Below are 17,908 nucleotides of genomic sequence, written 5' to 3'. Positions count from 1 at the left end.
GGCTAAGAGGAGACAATGTGACCTATTTAACATACAGAACAAAAGAAATCTCAGGTGCTCCAATAAATACCAGTTTTTTTAAAATTAATTTTATTTATTTATTTGACAAGAGAGAGAGAGCACAAGTAGGCAGAGAGGCAGGCAGAGCTTGGCAAGGGAAAAGCAGGCTCTCCGCTGAGCAGGGAACTCCATGTGGGGCTCGATTCCAGGACCTTAGAATCATGACCTGAAACAAAGGCAGACGCTTAACCAACTGGGCCACCCAGGCACCCCGAAATATCACCTTCTAAGGGAAGGCAGAATAAGAATGATCAGTAAGAGGCACAGGGAAAACAAATGATTCAGAAGAGGGTGTGGTCTCAGACTAACAGAAGGAAAGACAAGGAAATTTCAAGTACATGTTCACACATTTACTCATATATAGAAAAACACACATACATATATACATGTAAATATATACATACATATATGCATGGATCTATAAATACACGTGTATATATTTATATACGGATATATTTACAGTCTGCTGACAGCTCCTACAAGCCATGCCCCAGTAACAAAGACTTCTTCATCTAAAGCCCAAATCTTGGTTTCTAAATATCATTTTCCATTACAGGAACCTGAGCTTCTTGGACAAATGGCCAATGCCAGGGCTGGGTAAGGGAAGATATATGATAAGCCTGGAAAGACATACTGTACCAGATTAAAAAAACTAATGGCGACATATCAAAATCACACAGAAGATAATTTAAAGGGTCTCACACTGGCCAAACGAGGACAATTTAAACAAATACATAATGAAATTAATGGGTCACAATTCACTGTATAAAACAAGAATCCATGAGGCTCTGCAGCATAACTTGGGTATCAGAGGAGCTGTGGCTGTCACACTCTACAAGATGGGTTTCCCTGAAGCTGCCAGTTCTTGTAGAACTCATCAAATTGAGGTTGCTCCAACCAGATCTGCAGTTGGTAGATTTAAAGCAAATCTCGTTTTTGAGGAGACTCAGAAGAAGCTTGAAGAGGAAGAGGAGCAGTCTGGGAAGAAATTAGTGTTATTCTTGCCTTTAAGGTGAAGGATGGCCCTGGGGGTAAAGAAGCCACCAGCTCCATACCTATTATGGGGCTTGAACTCATGATCCTGAGATTGAGATTTGCATGCTCCACTGACTGAGCCAGACTGGTGCCCTGAGATTTGTTTTTACATGGTTGTGACCAATTCTGTTCTTCCTAAATTCTGGGTGAACAGAGCCTAATGGTATACTACTGCTTTGCTGAACTGCATACAACAGAGAATATTAAAAAGCTAATACGGTAATTATGGTTTGGATTAAAACTGAGTTTCAGAATAAAATTGGGAGAAGCAAAATCTAAAAGCTATGTAAACAAAAGCTCTCAATTTGCTTATAATGTATATTTAAGGATCATTCTGCTGAAGACCCAATTTAAGTTTTCCTTAAGAAAACTAGGGAAGAAACACCAGTAGCTGGCTGGTAATTAGCATGACGCACTTAATGTTCTTCATCTACTCTCCATTAATAGTTTTTTTAAAATTCTGTATTAAAATGTTTAAAAGTTGGGGCACCTGGGTGGCTCAGTGGATTAAGCCTCTGCCTTTGGCTCAGGTCATGATCTCAGGGTCCTAGAATTGGGCTCTGCTCAGCAGGGAGCCTGCTTCCCCCCCTGCCATCCTTTGCCTACTTTGTGATCTCTCTCTGACAAATAAATAAAAAAAAATCTTAAAAAAAAAAAAAAAGATGTTTAAAAGAAAACCTTTAAATTTTGCATTACATGCCATCAAGTGGTATTTTCTTCCCAAGTCAAAATAAATGTGATCACAGTTTGGGGGAAAATACCTATAGCTGAACACAGGCCTATTTTTAAAATAAAAAAAAATTTTTTTAAGGGGTTTCCTTCTTGAAAAATCAGTGTAGTTTTGTTGTTAAAAATTAATGAACAGGGGTGCCTGAGTGGCTGAATCAGTTAAACATCCAACTCTCAATCTCAGCTGAGGTCTCGATCTCAGTGTTGTGAGTCTGAGCACCGCCCCCCTTGCAAATTAACTGAACAAAAAAAGTTTGCTCTGAGATCCACTTTTTATTTATTTTTTTTTTAAAGATTTTATTTATTTATTTGACAGACAGAGATCACAAGTAGGCAGAGAGGCAGGCAGAGAGAGGAGGAAGCAGGCTCCCCGTGGAGCAGAGAGCCCGATATGGGGCTCGATCCCAGGACTCTGGGATCATGACCTGAGCCGAAGGCAGAGGCTTCAACCCACTGAGCCACCCAGGCGCCCTGAGATCCACTTTTTAAATTATAATCTCATATTTAACTAAATGTGTAAAGCTCTCAGTCCTTTGTTATAATTTTCTTTCTTCATATAAGTTTAATTATCCATATTTATCTTTCTTCCTAGTTTTTCTAATGCTGATGTGATTCCTTATTATCAGTAAGATACAGGGTAAAGTAATGCTTTTGGAATAATGTTTAATAGAAAATTAAAACAGCAACACACACACACAAAACAAATAAACAAGAATCCATGAATGTAAACTTAAATTAATCAACAAGTAAGAACCACATGGGAGAGCAGGAAAAGCTCTTGCTTACAAGAGGGTCAACCAAAACATACAGAAGTTAAAGTAAAGATGGGTTAGAAAATCACCACTTGGCAACCATCATAGTTTTAAGTGATTCAGGCAAATTCACCAGACGTTGAAACTAATGAATAAATTTGATAAAAAACAGAATATTTACATACTTCCAAAGGTGTTTCTCTATGATACTTTTTAATTATAAGGAGAAGAAAGTAACTTTACACTGGGAAAACCTGGCAGACACCACCTTAACAAAGTGATCAAAGCTGACGATGCCAATAGTGGGACAAATCAACATCATGTGACACAATTTAATACTCCTCACAAAATGTATGACCTGAATCCAAAAGAAAACTTCAGATAAGCCCAAGCTGAGGAATATTCTAAAAAATTCAAAAATATTTTAAAAATCTGAAGCTTATAAAAGGCAAAGAAAGACCGAGGAACTATTCCAGATTAAAGGCTACTAAAGAGATACAACTCAATGTAACGCTTTAGCTCAGATTCTGGATCGGAACTTTTTTCCTTTTTTTCACATTAGGTATACAACTGGCAAAATCTGAATGAGATCTGCTCATCAGATAATAGTATTAAGTCACTGTATTTTGCTGGTTTTGATAAATATACTGCAATCATAAAGAAAAATGTCCTTGTTTTTTACAAAATATACACTAAAATATCTGGGGGCAATGGGCATCATATCTGTAACTTATTCCTTAAAGTTAAAAAAAAATTAAGAGAAAATGATGACGCAAATTTGGTAAAATGTTGACACTGGGGAATCTGGGTAAAGGGATAGAGGAATTTTTAGCTGACTTTTTTCTGCATTTGTCCCTAGAATGTATATACCATGCAGAATACACAGAATAGGATTCTTACAGTTTTCCTGTAAGTCTGAAATTACACAAGTAAAAGTTAACAATATTAAGAAGGAAAATCTATACATTTTTATTATGGTTACATATAAGATTAGATTACACCAACTTATCTATACTCAGAAAGTCCCTTAAGTTTCCAACTAACCTGATCATGGTCCTCAGGGAAAAACAATATTCTTTAAAGGTCTCTTGGCCCAGTTCTATTATATATATCCTCTCCCATTTCTCAGTCTTACATCCAAATCATTTAAAGTAACTTTTCCTAAAAAGAGTCAAGACTTTTTTAAAAAAATACTTCATGAGGTATAGAAACATGATCATTATGTCTTTAGGGAAACAGAATTAAGACGTCATCTCAAAGGATAAACTGTCAAAATGACTTCACTCAAAAATCAGAATGTTTTGGGGCGCCTGGGTGGCTCATCAGTTAAGCACCTGCCTTTGTTCTGGGATCAAGCCCCACATCAGGCTCCCTGCTAGCGGGAAGCCTGCTTCTCCCTCTCCTCCTGCTTGTGTGCTCTCACCCTCTCTCTGTCAAATAAATAAATAAACTTTTTTTTTTCTTTAAATCACAATGTTTCAAGCAGCCAGGCTCTGAACTTTACCGTTTAGATCACTTATTGGCAAACTTTCTGTAAAGGACAAGACAGTAAATATCTCAGGCTTTGTTGGCCATTCAGTCTCTGAAGCAACTACTCAACTCTAACCCCGCAGTGCAAAAGCAGCCATATACAATATGAAAATGAGTGCGGCTCCGTTCCCAAAAAATTTTACAAAAACAAGCAGAAGGGCAGATGTGGCCAACCCCTGATTTAGATGAAAGGATTTATCTGATAATAACAAAAGGGACTACTAATAAGTTTTAGACCAGGTTGATCTTTTACCAAGTCTGATACTTACAAAAAAATTTCAATGAAGTAGTATCAAAAACCATGTTCTTTAGGGGCAATTCTTTAGGGGCAAATTAAAAAAAGGATAATATTGATCCTTATGGATACAGAATAACCTCAATGAAGGATTCTGAAATTTATTACAGAAATCCAGGGCACATAATTTCATTTTGAAATGTTGCATAGCAGATTCCACATACAGTATTTGTTACAGAACAAAATTCCAGTAGTAACTCAAAACTTTTCAGCTGGGTAACTCTGTGTTTTATTTAAACTTTCTACAAAGAGTTTAATGCTTAACTTTCCAGGCAAATAATACATTTGTTGAATTAAAGGTAATGTCTTGAGATAAATATGAATAAAAAAGGAGTAAGGATATCATTAAGGGCGCCTGGGTGGCTCAGTCAGTAAATTGTCTGCCTTCAGCTCAGGTCATGATCCCAGGGTAGGGATCAAGCCCTGCATCGGGCTCCCTGCTCAGCAGGGAATCTTCTTCTCCCTCAAACCCTCTCCACTCCTTGTGACTTCTCTCTCTCTCAAATATATAAAATCTTTAAAAAAAAAAAAAAGTATCATTAAGAATAGTGCAACTTGGGGCACCTGGGTGGCTCAGTCTGTTGAGCATCTGTCTTCAGCTTAGGTCATGATCCCAGAGCCCTGGGATCGAGCCCAGTGCTGGGTTCTCTGCTCAGTGGGGAGCGTGCTTCTCTCTCTCCCTCTGCCTTCTGCTCCCCCTGCTTGTGCTGTCAAATAAATTTGAAAAAAAAAAAAAAAAAAAAAGAATAGTCCAACTTATTGCATATACAGAATGTTGCCCCTAAATCATCTAATCCAGGTATAATTATAACTACCCAGATCTCTTTATAAGGAGAAATGCACATCCTGTAATCTCAGTATTTACAAGAGAAGCTCTGGAATCACTAGCCACCATAATCTACTGGGTATTTAACTGAAACAAAAACTGCCAAATTCATGGGAACCTTACCTCTTCTTCTCATGATCCAAGGAATGAAGACTTTTCCAGTCAAATTATAATTAATCACCACTTAAAACCAGCTGTTTTGCCCTGTGAAGTCTAGGGTAGATTTTCAGCATGAGGGGTGATGTACAATAATTCCTTTTGCGAACAGAAATATATGCACATGTCCCTGCTGAAAATGTAGCCTGGTAAATCTGCATGTGAAAAAGAATCCATGCTTATGTGTAGGTATTAGGTGATGTTTCTTGTTGAGGTCTACTTTAGGAGTCAAAATGTGTAAGCCCTGTGAAGCCAAGGCAGCAGTCCTGTGTATAGAGGTATAGAAAAAGTAGCTCACTTAATCCTTTCTCGCCAGGAGTCGGGATTTTCCCAGAACGACATCCATTGTCGGCAATGGACGCACCAAAATAACGCCGGCGCCAGTGAGTTAACCACCTCTGTCCTCTTTTCACCTATTATATTTTTCATGCATCATCCAACTTCCCAACCATCTTCCTGTTTCTTCACAGAATGCACGCTAGGTTCTTGTTTTTCTTCAGCACGAAGTTGAAAATGGAGTTGAGAAAAGGAGACACATGGTCAGCTGGTGATGTTAACAAGCTCCTTGCTGCCCTGAGAAGCTAGATGGAAATGGTTCAAGTTACAAGGGGGATCATCATCAGATCTGGGAGGACAAAGAGTAATTCATGAAGCTTCATTCCCTTCCCTCCCACCCTCTCTCATTTACTGATGATCCCTACGGTCTGCCTTCACCGCAAAATCAAGATTAAGGATCTGAAGCAACCTCTTTCAGTTCTTCACTCCATCCAGTGTGTAGAAAGGCCAAGTGGAACACATGTCCAACAATGTTACAGTGGCCCCAGAAGGTCAGGGAAGCTTGGAGTGCCTAACCACAATCTTAGATCAATGCTTTTTAGTATGATCTTGAAATTAACATCAGCAACTAACACAGTGCTTGGCAACAGGTGCTTAACAAAGGTTGGTTGAGTAAGACATTTTCTTTTCTGCCAATGTCTACTTGAACACATAGGTGGAAGTCAGACAGAAGTAGTTAACTCTTTCAATGCCGGGATAATATGGGTATATAGTAATCACATCAAGTCCATGTGTTTATCTAAGACATGTTCATATTACAGGTTTCTGATTTCAATGTTCTGGTTAAATGCTAGCTAAAATATTTTATTTAAGGTCAACCACAATCAGAGCTTTGAAATTAGAACCATGGTAAATGTTAATTCGAATGACAGATGAATTAAGAGCCCCAGCACCAATGTGTAACAAAACATCACAGTTCAGTCAAGTAACAACCCCTTTCAGTATTCCAATTCTAGATGGGTAATGATTCCAGAGCAAAATAGAAGTGTGAAGAAGGAAAATCTTATTTAATGGCTTCTTTGATGCTAAGAATCAGATAAATCCAAAATATGAAGGTTAAGAAGGCTATATTTTAAAACTATGAATAAAATTTTAAACCTCAAATCAAGAGGATCATCAAACTACGTAGTACTATGCAACTGCTTTGATCTTTCAGATAGGAGGAGGGAGGACGACAAGCAGGGGAAGGAATAATTTTGTAGGACTCAAAAATGTCTAGAGTGTGAGTTTAAATGACCAGTTATAGCTAACTGAGTTAAGGATATCCCAGAGAGTTATTCATACCGCTACCATGACAATAAAAACTACCACATAGAGAAACAAAAGTACTTACTTCTCCTAGATTTTAAGACAGGTTTTTAAGAAATGATGATTATGTCTCATTTCTGAAAATTATGTCAACCAGAGACTTAGCAGGCAGAAGTGTACTACTGGGTCTGCCCCCCACCCTTGCTCTATAAAACCATGTCTGTAAGGCCTTTCTATGTCCACTTATGTACATGTTTCCATTCCCACCTTCCTTATGAAGCCAGTCATGCCAGAGGCTCTACTAGCAGTCTCTGAACACAAGAGGGACTTCTTCCAGACTCCTGTGCCCTCACAAAGCAGGCCTTAAATGAAGGTTCACCCAAACGACCATCCCAGCATCTCTTTCAATTTAACTGAAATTCTGGTTCCTGTAGTTCACATGTCGTATCATAACCAGATTTACTATGAATCCTTCCTTTTACTAAAGTTTATAAAAAGGAAGGATTTCATAAGGTTGAGTTAATGATCAACTATAAGTGGTGAGAAAGAGTAGCATGAATAGGTCAATGAGAGCTGAAACCACACAATACTTAAAGAAGGGTCTCAACGCAGCAAATTACAAATGCCGAAAGTAAGCACAGTGCACAACCAACCCACTACTCATTCTACTCAGTATAAGGCCAGTTTCATATGAGTCAAATTGCAGGATCTACTGGGTGAGCTTTGTAGTCATAATTGGGGACAGAGAGGATTCAGATGTCCATCTTGCTGCACATAAACCTGCACTGCTGGTTTATCTGGCTGCTTCACTTCTGGCAGAAGAGAGGAACAGAAAAACAGAAGCTAGGAAGTAACCTGTTCCCACGGGGTCCTCAAGACCTGAATCCCAGATCCAGATCACTTACAATCAAAACGTAACACCTCTCTCCTAGGCTCACCCATAAACAACTCAATTTGTTTATCTAAGACCCAGCCTGGGTTTTCTACAGAGCAAATTTTACACATCTTGCTACATTCTTTAACAAGAGATTATGTATGTATTAAGCGTTAAGGGCTCCAGACCCCTCTATTTTTCCTCTAGATAACATCTTTTGTCCAAAGAAATAGGCATTTAAACAGCAGGCCTATTTCAAAAAAACAGGGGAACTGAATACCAACTACCTCCATATAGTTATTTTACTGGAACAGAAATTTATGTTCAATCATTTTTGATGAGAAGTTGCTAAATTACCTTGGTTTTCCATTTAATTTTTTATTTTAATTTCTAATTAATGCAATACATTAATTTCCAATCAACTTAAACATTCATTTTTTTTTAACCTAGGATCTTACAAAGAATTTTCAAACGTAGAATCATACGTTTGCTCCTCAAAGGATTTCTGGCCTTGTTTTTAATGTAAAGAGCACTTGAAAAACTGAATTCACTGCTGTGATATGCTCTTCTAAATGAAGAAAAGGGGACATCTGTATATTAGGTTGACTGCTGTATCTCTTGCCAAGGTTTAAAAGATGTTTGAGACATTTATAATCAGCTGTCAGTAAGAGAGACGGCATTCCATTTTTCAAATAGATGTACAGCTAAAGAAGTAGGTAATTCAACGTAAGATTCGTGGAACTCTAGATGTGAGTAATTCAGGTTAAAATAAACAAAAATGTTTTCTTACCTTTAGGTCTTTCCAACTATCCAGGAGCTTGGTGGCCAAATCACTTATATCTACTGTTTTATCTGGCTGTTCCTGGCTCCTCTCACTCTCCACATCAGATACACCCTCCTCTTCATCCTGGGACGGCGTTTCCTCAGCAATGGTTTCTTCCAGTTTCGGGCCATTGCCCTCTTTGGGCTCTATTTCAGTGTCAGCCTCTGGTTCAGATGTGGGTAGCTTACTGGCTTCCACAGTGATTTCACTCTCAACTTTAGATTCAGGTAGCTGTTGTGTGAGTAGCTGCTGTGACTGTAACTCTTCTTCTTCTTCTACAGGGACGTTTTCTAACTGGTCAAGGTCCTCTTTGCCGTCCTTGCCTTCCAACTCACTGGTAGCATCAGAGATAGCACTGTCCATGCTATTTTCACTTATAATTTTAAGTCTCCGAAACATAAGCTTCTTGGGGGTGTCTGTGTCAGCTTCTGTGCTCAGCTTGGCGGAAGGATCAGGTGTGTTGAGTGGTGTGTGAGCACGTGACGTATTCTCACTTGAATATCCATCTCCTTCACTCAACTGAGGAATGGCAGTTTTGGTCTGAGACCAGCGTTGAATAATTGGAAGTACTTTGCTTTCCTCCAACATATTTTTAGTAGGAATGGGTAAGTGTTCCAAAGTCTTTATAATCTGATTAAACAAATAAAAAAAAAAAGTCACATCACTCTACACAGTTGACTTTTCAAATCTCTGCCTGGGACTCAGATCATTTTTGAAAGACCTATGGGTTTTCTTTACTGTCTTATCAAGACCTAAGTCTCTGTAACTACAAAAGGGTTAAATGTTATAATATTAGTTTCCTCTAGAAAGGAAGGAAAACTTTTTAAAGAATGACCAGCAAGAATAAAATGTAGAGCAGGTAACTGCTCCCAATATCAAACAGGATCGATTAATATCTTCTACCAGTAGTTCTCAAACCTGTGTAGATCTTTTAAAATATATATACTAGTGGACCTTATCCTGGCTATGTTTTCCTAAAAAGTTTTCCAAGTGACTGTGATATAGGCTTGGGAACTATGCAACAACATATATTTAAATGATATTTCACCCACAAAAAATGCATCTATTACTTACCGCTTTTAGCCTCTGATAAACAGCTAACAAAGAAAGACTCTCTCTCCAGAGATAACCATCCCCTCCACTCTGAAATCCAAGAATTTCTTCCAAAGTACTCCCCCGTGTAGATCTACAGAAACCCCAAAGTAAGTTGTTCCTCTCTACTTTCTAGATGGAATACAGCTGAATTCATTTAATCTTAATCATAGAATCATTTAATAAAGTCAATTAGATCTGTACAAAAAGGAATGGGGAGGGGCGGGAAAAAGGGAGAAAGGAAGGAAGGGAGGAAGAAACTCCAAATCTTCAACTTTTACTTATTGCCAAATCTCCTGGGAGAAGAAAGGCAAGACAACCACTTACTTGCTCATTCCTGTTTTGTTTTTAAAGTGCATTTTTAAATGACTTCGGTATTATATTAGAAACTATGATTAAAAAGAACTACATTTAAACTAGATTAAAAATATTACTTCATGGGAAGGTATAAATATCACAACTCCACTAAAGACATTGCCAAGGAACATTTATTTAGATCTTAAAACACTTATTGATTCCTCAAAATGTTCTTACTCTTGCCATTCCAGAATTCGGCTCTTCACCAATTTTTTAGAGCCCCCAAAAGTAAGTTTCACTGGTTTCCCGTTTAAAACTATGGCTTTAGCAACAAACTAGATCCTTCACTTAACTATGATGTGATATCTTGCTCTTGCATTTCCCAACTATGCAGTCTCAGCTACAGGGATACTTTAGGAAAAACCATGGGGCAAACTCACTACTAGCAAGGTCTACGTAAAAGGTTATAGTTACAGGAATGACACTGAGATGATATTTATTTAATTCCAATGGTAACTATAATGGTAAATTCATTATTACTCATATTATCACTCAACCTAAGCACTCTATATGGCGGTTTTAAGAAATAAGCAAGTTGATTGTGAACTGACCTCTTCCTGAAGCTTCTGGTTACTTTCCCGGCCATCACCTAGTTCTGCCATCCAAATCCACAACAAAGACAGCCCATGACGTTCCAGAAAAGACTTCAGGCAAGACTGTGAATGTGTGTTCTTCCGTGGGGGAAGGGAAGCAGGATGCAGGGTTTTGGGTTGGGGGTGGGCAATACCAGACAGAACATTAAAAAGGGTCCACAGAGAGGAATAGAAAGTCTGTTTATATTCACAAAACTTTACCTAGAAACTCTACTGTGATTAATGCAACTAAAAGTGTACAAATAACAAATGCTTTAAAGAAATTATAACTTTTTTTGATACCTAAATTGTATCCAGTCAACTTGGACTTTATATAAATAGACTTTATAGAAAAACAAACACCAATATGTCATTTACAATGAAATTCAAATCTGAAAGACCAAGAACCAAATTATATTCATTTTTATTGAAAAACCTAAAACTATAATAGTGTAAATCATTTTCATTTCTCTCTTCCTTTCAGATGTTTTCTCAAAAGGCTTTTTTCTCTTAGTTTTCTTTTAAATCATCCTTTTTTTTTTTATTGTTCAACTTCTTGTGGCATACTTAATAAACTGGAATAAACAAGATTATCATTAAAATTCTTTGCTTCAAGATCCTGTGGTAAAAATGGCCTTGGCATACTAATAATCATAGGGGGGACTATATCAAATGTCATGAATTGTTACACAAAAAAAATCCCACCATGCTCTTTGGCTAGAGAGAGAAAGCAAACAAGATCTACTAAAAAACTAAATGATGCTGAACTCGACATTTTTAAGAGTACAAACTTTCAAAGTCATATAGAATTTTCAAACCATTTTAAAAATAAGCGTAACTCTTCTCAGAGTTATCCCTTCTCCCGTCATCATTCTAGACTGCACTTGAGATGCCCCAACTCAAACTGAGAAACAAAAAATAAATTAATATCAAAGAACTCACCTGTATAAGCTCAAGACAGGTAAGTTTCTGTTCCAAGGTTTCAATTCTAACCATTAGCCGGGATAAGCTGAGCACCTGGTTTTTATCAGAGAGACCTTCACCATTCTCCAGCAGAGCTTCTAGCTCTCCATCCACCTGCCATAGCAAAGAAAAAGTATCTGGTTATAAAAACAACAACAAATGCACCACTAATCTAAGAATCAAACAACCCAAAAAGATGCTCAACCTTGCCAGTGATAAGGAAAACACAATTAGACCCACAGTGGGAAACCACGTCATATTTACTAGATTAATCTGGGGAAAAAATTAAGTCTGATAATATCAAATCTAGGCAAAGATGTAGATCAAAAGGAATTTTACATGCTGTTGATGAAAGTAAAAATTGGTACAATCAATTTGAAAAGCATTTCATTCACTCATCAAATATTTACCAAGTACTTATTATATGTCAAGTATAATCCTAGGTGCTAAAGTCACTGCAATGAACCAAAACAAACAAAAATCTACTCTTACAGGAGACAGAGCAAATTAATGTTAGGTGAAAAGTATGTCAGAAGAAATGAAGCACTGGCTTCAAAAATAAAATATTTGTATCCCCTATGTGTAGCACTGCACACCTAAGAATAAATCCTACAGATACTTCTAGACACATGTTATACCAAGCTCACTGAATGACCACTGTAATAGCAAAGAACTGTTAACAAATATCTGTGGCCAGGTTATATAAATTAGCATTTTCATACAATGGATTATTATAGCACAGTGAAAGGAATCAAGTGCAGCCCAATGCAACAAGATTCATCAATCTTATGAACATGTTACATGAAAAAAGTTCCAGAAGATTACATGCTGTATGACTCTGATTAAATAAACCTCAAAAACAAAATTTTCATAGATGCATGCCTGAAAAATCAATTTTAAAAAGGCAATAGAGGTACGACACAAAATTCAAAATAGTGGTATCCTCTAGGGGCTATGCAGGGAGCACAAAGGAGAGAAGTGCTCACAAGTGGTTCTTTTATAATTATGCCTTGTAACATAAATATTTTCTCTGGAAGTTTCAAATATTACATTTAAATAATGGGAAACAACAACAAAAAACCCACACCAATGGTTGTTTTCCAGCTGTCTTACAAAAGATATAAAGATACCTTACAGAACTTATTATTGGGGAGATAAAATTAATTCATATGAAAACAAACAATGAAGCATTAATTGTAAAATGTTAAAAAACTATGAAGGAAGGAGTGGTTAGAATGAGAGTCACCAGAAGCAGGGCTAGCAACAGGTAAGATAAAGGAGAGAGTGAAGTAAAATCCTGAGCATAGGGAAATGGAAAATTGTGATAGTGCCTAGTTTGGCCAGGCTGGAGCAGATAAGGTATGGTGAGGAAGTAAAAAAAACCTCATCAAAAGGAAGGCTGGTGTTTGATCAGAAGATCTTGGAGGTGTTATATAAAAGAATCTGTATCTGATGTGAATAAGCAAGAGAGCTCCATTACTGAACCCAAAAAAGGGGAATAATATGATCAAAATGGAATCTGAGAATAATTAGTGTGGCAATAACAGAATAAAATCTACACAAGACAGCAACTAACACAGAAGAGATATAAAGACAGCAGTAAACCAATATGGCCTGAAATGATAAAATTCTAGAATGCGCTGATAATAAATTAGAAGAAAGCAAATCCAAAAAACAAGAATCTTTTTTTTTTCTTTAAAGATTTTATTTATTTATTTGACAGAGATCACAAGTAGGTAGAGAGGCAGGCAGAGAGACAGAAAGGGAAGCAGGCTCCCCGCTGAACAGAGAGCCAGATGCAGGGCTCAATCCCAGAACCCTGGGATCATGACCAGAGCCGAAGGCAAAGGCTTAACCCACTGAGCCACTCAGGCGCCCCTAAAAGACAAGAATCTTAAGGAAATTTTCTTTTTCTTTTATTTTTATTTCTTTTATTTATTTTTCTTTTATTTAAAGATTTTTATTTATGAATTTGCCAGAGAGAGATTAAGAGCATGAGCAGGGAGGGTGGCAGGCAGAGGGAGAAGCAGACTCCCCACTGAGCAAGAAGGCTGACCAAGGACTTGATCCCAGGACACTGGGATCATAACCTGAGTGGATGGCAGAGGCTTAACTGACTAAGTCACCTGGCATCCCTTAAGGAAATTTTCTGTTACTTAACTTTTTATCATCTCAACATAATTTTAGGCAATGCACTAAACATTTCTATTTTATACCATACACAAAATTCACCTAACTCTAAGGAACAAAAATAAGAAAACATGAAATGCTACTTACAAGACTCTGAAGAAATGTAAACTCACTTTTTTCCTTCTAAAATGTGCACTTAAGATTCATTTCTTTTTCATTTCCAGTATCACTTATGTTTTGAAGAGATTATGGACATATACAGAAAAACCATTTCATGGTTAAACATTAATCCAGGACAATTTCCTTAATGATGGTTTTCCCCTGCATATCCTAAATGTAAAACCTCCTGTGTCTTAAATTCTAGAGGACCAGAATAGGAAAGACCAAGGGCTTTAAAATTCCACTTTTCCCCCAAGTGCAACAGCCAGAACCTCACTTTGGACAGAGTTTTGAGATAGAAATACTACTGGGCTAAGAGATGGGGTATTCTAGGGCACCTGGGTAGCTCAGTTAAGCCTCTCTGACTCTTGAATTTCAGCTTAGGTCATGATCTCAGGTCACGAGATTGAGCCCCACATGGGGCTCTGCAACCAAGGCAGTCTGATTGTCCCTGCCCCCAGCAAAATAAATAAATCTTTTTAAAAGAAGAGAGAGGGGTGGGGTTTTCTTTTCATAATTAGCCAGGAAAGGCCTCTCTAACTCTGAATACTTAAGAGATAAATTTTTCATTTAATAAACATTTATTGAATAGACACTACAGTATATAAAACTCCACTGGTAAATAAAAACAGTAGCATTCTTTCTTAAGGAAATAAACAGTAAACCTGCAGGAACTGAAGTAAAAATAACAAAACTATGCAAACAAAATACAGAAAGTGAATAACCTTTGAACCTCTCACTACAATTATGAGCTTAGTGGTTGTACTGACATACATAAAAGTTATCATGCCAATCCTATGTATGATACGGCGTCCATAATTTTGGGTACTCAAGTGGACAATCAATTGTGAATTGTGGGATTAATAGCTTTTAGGATACCTGGGAGGAAGGGAGTCAGGAGGCCAACTGATTGCTTTCATTAATTTACTAGAAGTACTTATTTTTAATTTATGCGTCACCACCTTCTGGAAAGGATCTGAAGTAAGTAAAAATCAACATGAATGGGGCGCCTAGGTGGCTCAGTGGGTTAAAGCCTCTGCCTTCAGCTCAGGTCATGATCTTGGGGTCCTGGTATCGAACCCTGCATCAGGCTCTCTGCACAGCAGGGAGCCTGGTTCCCCCTCTCTCTCTGCCTGCCTCTCTGCCTACTCATGATCTGTCTGCCAAATAAATAAATAAAATCTTAAAAAAAAAATCAATATGAAAGTATAAAAATGGTTAAGGTATATTTTAATTACTGATACATGAACATTTATATATATAAAAATGCAAAATTCTATAGCATTTAAAAATTTATTCTGTTAAGTGCTTAATCAGTCCAAGAAATTATTTTTTTTTCTTGAAGATTTTATTTATTTGTCAGAGAGAGAGAGAGAGAGAGAGAGAATGAATGAGCAGGGGAGGGGTAGGCAGAAGGGGAGGGAGAATCAGGCTCCCCACTGAGCAAGGAGCCCTGTACAGGGCTTGATCCCAGAACCCTGGGATCATGACCTGAGATGAAGTCAGATGCTTAACCAACTGAGCCACCCAGGTACCCCTAATTTACTCTTTTTTAATACTTTAGTATTTTGGCCATCAACCATCTTTAATTGCTCTAAGCAGTATTTATAATACTTCCTGATGAAATACAGTACACATAAAAGTATATAAATGATTTGTAAACAAGTAAGTTTAACAAACAGGTGAGCATTATCCATAAAATCAACATGCATGTGATAAGAAGGCCGGAGGATGACAACATTGCCAGCATCCCTTAAGTGCTCCATGTGCCCTCCCCTTCTTATAATACCTCCTCTTTGCTCTTAAGATAATATCTCCTAACTTTTTTAGAAAATCATTCTCTTTTTTAAAATGGGTTTATCATCTATATAAAACCCTAAATATTATAATTTAATTTTGTCTATTTTTTTAATCTTTCTGGAAATTATACTGGACAAAACTTTTGTCATGCTTGTGTTTCATCCTTACATTTTAGGAGTCCTCCGTTCTGTTGCATGCAGCCCTAGTCCTTCACTTTCATGACAAATTTTTCAGTCTAGGATTACATTATAAATTGTCTATATTAGTGTTAATGGATATTTGAGTTGTTTCTACTTTTTCTAATATAAGCAATGCTGCTGTGACTCTAGATACATATCCATTCACTTTCAGTAATTAATTCCAAAGTGTTTTCAAAAGTGGTTGTACCCAGGGATGCCGGGGTGGTTTAGTTAGTTAAGCATCTGCCTTCAGCTCAGGTCATGATCCTGGGATCAAGGTCCAGCATCAGGCTCCTTGCTCATTCTCCCTCCACCTGCCACTCCCCGCCCTTGCACGCTCTACTCTCTCCCTCTCTCTGACAAATAAAGAAAATCTATTAAAAAAAAAAAAAGGTGGCTGTACCCATTTACAACACCCACCCCCCACAGTGTAGGAGATCCTGTTCTTACAATCTGATAGGCATGTAAATGACACCTGATAGTTTTAACTGATACTGCCCTGATTCCTAATGAGGTTGAACATCTTTCTATGTTTATTGGTTATTTGGATTAGTGAAGTATCTGGATGGTGTCTCTTTATTTTTCCTTTGTGCTGGCTTTTTCTTTATTGATTAGTAGAAATGCTCTATATACTTTAGATATTAATACTTGTTTTGTGTTGAAAGCAAGTATGTACCTTTTCACCCTCTTTATTGTGTAAATTAGTTATCATTAGTTTCACAAACTCAAAAGAGACTAAGAGAAGTTTCAGACTATTTCCTGCTTGTACTTTACAAACTACAAATATTATCAGGTTATAGGGACTTAATATATTTCCATCAGCTAAATATTTAGTTACCTAGTAAATTACAATGGGTTATTAGTTACCTGGTTTGTGACATCCCCAAAAAAGACAACCAACTTCAACTGGAAGAGCTTTTAGCTTTGTTAAGGAGATGACTATATATAGATGCAATCATAAGAGCAAGAAATAAAAAAAATGTTTACCAATCAAGGGCTGATATAGAGGTTGTAGGCTATAGTACTATTAACATACTCTTAATAATGAAAATATGCAAAACTACATTTTAAACTGTCCTATCTTGTCCTCTCCATAGCATCCTCTAACCAAAAGAATTCCCAAGACTCTCAACTATAGCTGACTAAAATTCAGAATCTAGGCATGCAAAAGGGAATTTCAGAGGGGCGCAATCCAAGAAAAAGTAAACTAGAATTCAACTCTTCATTATCGGCAGGGCAAATAACCCTCCTAGGAATCTAAAATCGTTCTGGCTCATTCCTCTATCTGGCCAAAGTTTTAGCTACAGCATTCTATCCCAGAATAACTTCAAATTCATACCTGGAGCAACCCATGATGACTGGATTCATGTTACACCTAATTTAGTCTATAATGCCAAAGCCTATACTGATACTGACACACCATAATCAGAATAAACAAAAGCAAACAAAAGAATGCCTACACTTTGGTGCGCTGGGATTGTTCCTGCATCTTATCAGATAGAAAGCCATGTGATAATGGTATGATGGAGTTTTAACACTGCCTAAGAAACCACTGCATTATAAGGATACTCCCCACCAATAATACAGTTTTTAAAAAATATTTATTCTGTAAGCTTTGAGAATAGGAGATAGCCAAAGGGAAGTTTTTATGGAGATTCTAGCATAGGTCAACATGTTTAATGACTATTTTGTGGCTATTCTGATAAACTATCAAAGAAAATGAGAGTTGGGGCGCCTGAGTGGCTCAGTCCTTTAGCGTCTGCCTTCGGCTCAGGTCATGATCCCAGGGTCCTGGAATCGAGTCCCACATCGGGCACCCTGCTCAGCGGGAAGCCTGCTTCTCCCTCTCCCACTCCCCCTGCTTGTGTTCCCTCTCTTGGTGTCTCTGTCAAATAAGTAAAATCTTTAAAAAAAAAAAAAAAAGAAAGAAAGAAAGAAAAGAAAAGGAGAGTTAAAAATAAAAGCAATATTAATGGAGTTTAGAGAAAAATT

The 17,908-nt window shown here is 37.3% G+C and overlaps 1 protein-coding gene across 5 annotated transcripts in view; it reads right to left on the bottom strand.

Moving 5' to 3' along the window:
- The window catches only part of SETD2 (SET domain containing 2, histone lysine methyltransferase), a 123,727-nt gene that overhangs the window by 54,107 nt on the left and 51,712 nt on the right, over positions 1-17,908 (bottom strand). For 2 of the 5 annotated variants that reach the window (XM_080829243.1, XM_080829242.1), the window contains 3 exons: positions 11,628-11,762; positions 10,665-10,784; positions 8,632-9,294 (listed from right to left, as the gene is read on the bottom strand). In XM_080829243.1, the coding sequence (XP_080685369.1) occupies positions 8,632-9,294; positions 10,665-10,784; positions 11,628-11,762 (918 nt within the window). Of the gene's footprint in view, positions 1-5,350; positions 5,965-8,631; positions 9,295-10,664; positions 10,785-11,627; positions 11,763-17,908 lie in introns of all 5 variants that reach the window. The other 3 variants (XR_013968339.1, XR_013968340.1, XR_013968341.1) reach the window with 3 other exon arrangements.

The sequence above is a fragment of the Martes martes genome (genome assembly GCF_963455335.1).
Source record: "Martes martes genome assembly, chromosome: 1".
NCBI classification, from domain to species: Eukaryota; Metazoa; Chordata; class Mammalia; order Carnivora; family Mustelidae; genus Martes; species Martes martes.
The sequence above is the reverse complement of the archived record's forward strand: the minus strand, read 5'-3'. Positions and strand labels throughout refer to the sequence as shown.